At 33.6% G+C, this 3,611-nt stretch overlaps 1 protein-coding gene across 1 annotated transcript; it reads left to right on the top strand.

The window, feature by feature from the left end:
• The first annotated feature begins 482 nt into the window (after positions 1-482).
• On the top strand, positions 483-2,208 carry LOC120114250 (leucine-rich repeat protein 2-like). Its single transcript, XM_039135216.1, has 7 exons — positions 483-628; positions 1,005-1,137; positions 1,260-1,331; positions 1,444-1,587; positions 1,679-1,750; positions 1,836-1,907; positions 2,001-2,208. Exons 1-7 carry the CDS (start codon positions 556-558, stop codon positions 2,068-2,070), a joined length of 636 nt encoding a protein of 211 aa, XP_038991147.1. The 5' UTR covers positions 483-555; the 3' UTR covers positions 2,071-2,208.
• Positions 2,209-3,611: the final 1,403 nt, after the last annotated feature.

Below are 3,611 nucleotides of genomic sequence, written 5' to 3' on the forward strand. Positions count from 1 at the left end.
CGATTCAAACTTAATAATTTTAAGCTTACAAACTTTCGAATCAAATCAAATTTAATCTTAAACTTTTTAAGTTAGACTTAGGGGTTATTTGTTTGCCTCTTAATGGAATCATTCAGCGCTGAATGTTGAACCGTTCAGCATTCACGCGTTTGTTTCGCACCTCTAAATGATTCAGTGCAGACTAATTCAGCAAAACAGTGTTGAATGATTCAACACAAAAATACATTCTGAATGATTTAAAGTATTATCAAACACATGTCACATCAGAGTTAATTCATACAAACCTCTGAATCATTCATTTAAATCATTCGATACTTAATTATTAAAATAAACAAACACCCGCTTAATTTAATTTTTTAATTCAAACTTAATAATACTTGATCTTGACTGAGCGTTTACAACCCTAGTGGGGACCATTGTGTGAACTTTTCCTCAAAATTTTAACCCTACCCTTTCCCAATCTCTGCCAAAAGGAAACCCCAAGTCTTTCAAGTTTCACCAACTCGTTTTTTTACTTATCTGTTATTTTCTTTCTTCATCCTTACTGGCTCTGCAATGGCTCCGCTCTTCGTGTTCCTTTGTTGTTTCCTTCCACTTCTTTCTCCTGCAGCTTCAACCAACTCTGAAGGTATTCACACTCTAGTTGCTTTCTATCAATATTTTACTCTTCTGGGTTTCAGTTTTCCATCTTCTTTCCTTCTCTTGTTTTGCAAAAGTTAATCTTTTGTAATACAAGAGGTGATTTTGATTTCAAGTTTTTAGAACAATTATGTTAAGGAAACTTAAACTTGATGAATTAAAATTCTAGGAGAAGAGGGTCGAAATAGAATTTCAATAGAAAATAAATAAAAAAATTAAAATATACTATAATTTTAAATTTTTTAATGGTGGTTGAATGAGATTTTAAAAAAAAAAGTTCCCTTTTTTTTCATTTAAGTTTTTAAAAAAAACAAAGTGTGTTGTTCAAAATTGAAAATTTTGTTGGTTTCTTCTTCTTGCATCAGGAAATGCTTTGCATGCTTTAAGAAGAAGGCTTTCTGACCCCACCAATGTGTTGCAGAGCTGGGACCCTACTCTTGTCAATCCCTGCACTTGGTTTCATGTCACCTGTGATTCCACCAATCATGTCATTCGTTTGTAGGGTTCCCTCTTCATTTTTCCTTTTCTCTATATATATTAGAAAAAATCCTCTATATTTTCCGGTGTTTTTTGTTCTTACAACATAATGTATATAGCCATATTGTTTCTTTCAATTACAGGGACTTGGGCAACTCTAATATCTCTGGGACTTTGGGGCCTGAGCTGGGTCAACTCCAACATCTGCAGTACTTGTAATACCTTAATTTTACTCCAATATTTCCTTTTACAACTAATATCGCTCAATGAGTTTAAGTTATACTTTTAATATTAGTCATTGGGTGGAAAATGTTTGAATCTCTGCAGGGAGCTATACAGAAATAACATAAGAGGGAAAATTCCAAAAGAGATAGGGAAAATCAAGGCCCTTGTTGGCATGGATTTGTATGGTAATGAGTTTGAAGGAGAAATTCCGACGTCTTTCGCCGGACTGAAGTCGCTGCGGTTCCTGTACGCAACTTGACATTTATCTACCTAATAGTTCACTTGTAATAATTCTCTTATACTGATTTTGTGTGCTTGAATCTACTGTATTGTACAGTCGTCTAAACAACAACAACCTAACAGGATCCATTCCAAGGGAGCTTACTGCCCTCTCAAACCTTAAAGTACTGTAAGTTTCAGATGAGAGGAAAGAAAGAACAAATCCGAATTCCTTTTTCTTGCTTTAACAAGAAGTGTTTATATGATTAACTCAGTGATGTTTCTAATAATGATCTCTGCGGAACTATACCGGTCGATGGCCCTTTTGCAATGTTTTCGATGCCGAGGTAACATTCATGTTGATGATCTTATGTGCAGCTGCATATTTCGTTTCGATCTCGTAATTATGGAACTAACTAAATACATTGTTCTTGTTGTAGCTATGCGAACAACACCAGGTTGAACGGACCGGAGCTGAAAGGACTTGTGCCATATGATTTTGGCTGCTGAAGAAGCCAATGCTTGTCCAACTTACCACTGCAAAAGCAGTGTGCATTCTGATTTTATGCAGCAGGAGTAGATAGTGAAATGCTCTACTCTGTATCTATATAAGTTTACAAGAATAAAATGCTCCTTTGATTCTTTTTACTGTCTTTGATATCAACTGAAAACTTCAACCTGAAACTTAATGGATTGTTCGTCCGTTTTCACTGAAATGACACAAATCTCTATCGACTGAGTTAACCTTAAACAGAAAACAATTATATTTTAAATGTTGTTAGATTTTGTTCTTAGTTTTCTGATCTTATATGCATTCTTATGCTCTCTAATGGAATTAAAGTGTACAAATGTCCAACTTGCCAAAAAGTGAGGTGTTCTTTTAGTCTTATTGTCGCATCTGATCTTGTTATTACAGTCAATAGATTTTCCTTTTGATGCTAGAAAACTAGTCGTGTTATTTTACTCGTTAAATTGTGTTTTGAAGGAAATTAAGTATCTCAAGATGGAGTAGGAATTATTCTGCATTTAGGGGTTTATCTTGGCCGATCATTTTCGGTTGGGATGTATTCCACGTTTATTGCATCAATTGTTTCTCGCAAAATATAGGTTTTAGATAACTATAGGTAATTTACCTCATCTAATTTGAGTAGAAAGTTGTAATCGATAATTTTAGGAAATATGATGTTGTCGTTCTTGGCTTAGGGAGAGGAAGAGTCAAAGAGTTCCCTCTTTGTCTTGTGTGAGAGGTTTACGTAATGACACGTAGTACTGGTATCAAGTCTAGATTATAATGGTTATCCGTCGGTTATCTGATCGAAACGATATGATTTGTAAACGATAGATTTGATTCTGATAGATCATAGAGGTTATATCAATATACTAATTATTTTTCAAAGCATATAAATCCCCAGAGACTGTGATCAGCGAAAAGTAACGACAAAAACATAATTTATGGAGGAGCTACCAGAAGTAACAACAGAGAAGCGACTTATAGAAAAATCACTGTAACATCAATTTATAAGATCTTAGATGTTTTATTTCATTTGATTTTCAAATTTTATTTTTTTTAAATGAAGTAATTCAATGGTATTAAAATTTAAACTCTGAACCAAATTTGATACATGGGCGATGTGGGATTAACAATACCTTTCTACAACCATAACACAAAACATAGCTTAACAAAAATGTTTTTTCTAATAATGATGTCTTATAATGTTAAGACGACAAGTTGATGACGAAATTACCGGTACGTGGGCTCTTAATCACTTGTTATATCTTAATCGTTAATCCTAATATTACTTACTCTCAATTATGCTTATTTTGTCTGCTATTATTTTGTCTGCAGTTGCAGTGTCCCTTTCTTGGTAAAGTTTCTTACATAATGCAGCTGGGGGAAAAAAGATTTTCTTATATATATGAGGTTGGGAAAATTATATTCTCATCTAGGATTATTACTACAGTGTATCATGAAAACGTCTGGATTATTTAATGATTTCTGGAAGGCGGAATTATACAATATCTTTGGAAAGACATCACTTGAACTGCAGTAA

The sequence above is a fragment of the Hibiscus syriacus genome, unplaced genomic scaffold (assembly GCF_006381635.1).
Source record: "Hibiscus syriacus cultivar Baekdansim isolate YM2019G1 unplaced genomic scaffold, ASM638163v2 tig00110221_pilon, whole genome shotgun sequence".
Lineage (NCBI taxonomy): Eukaryota > Viridiplantae > Streptophyta > Magnoliopsida > Malvales > Malvaceae > Hibiscus > Hibiscus syriacus.

What these genes read in the sequence shown, in the direction of transcription:
- LOC120114250 (XM_039135216.1), top strand. Translation starts at nt 556, where the DNA reads ATGGCTCCGCTCTTCGTGTTCCTTTGTTGTTTCCTTCCACTTCTTTCT. An exon ending in AGCTTCAACCAACTCTGAAG is followed by an intron (nt 629 to 1,004) that starts GTATTCACACTC and finishes TTCTTGCATCAG; the next exon opens with GAAATGCTTTGCATGCTTTA. An exon ending in CTCCAACATCTGCAGTACTT is followed by an intron (nt 1,332 to 1,443) that starts GTAATACCTTAA and finishes GAATCTCTGCAG; the next exon opens with GGAGCTATACAGAAATAACA.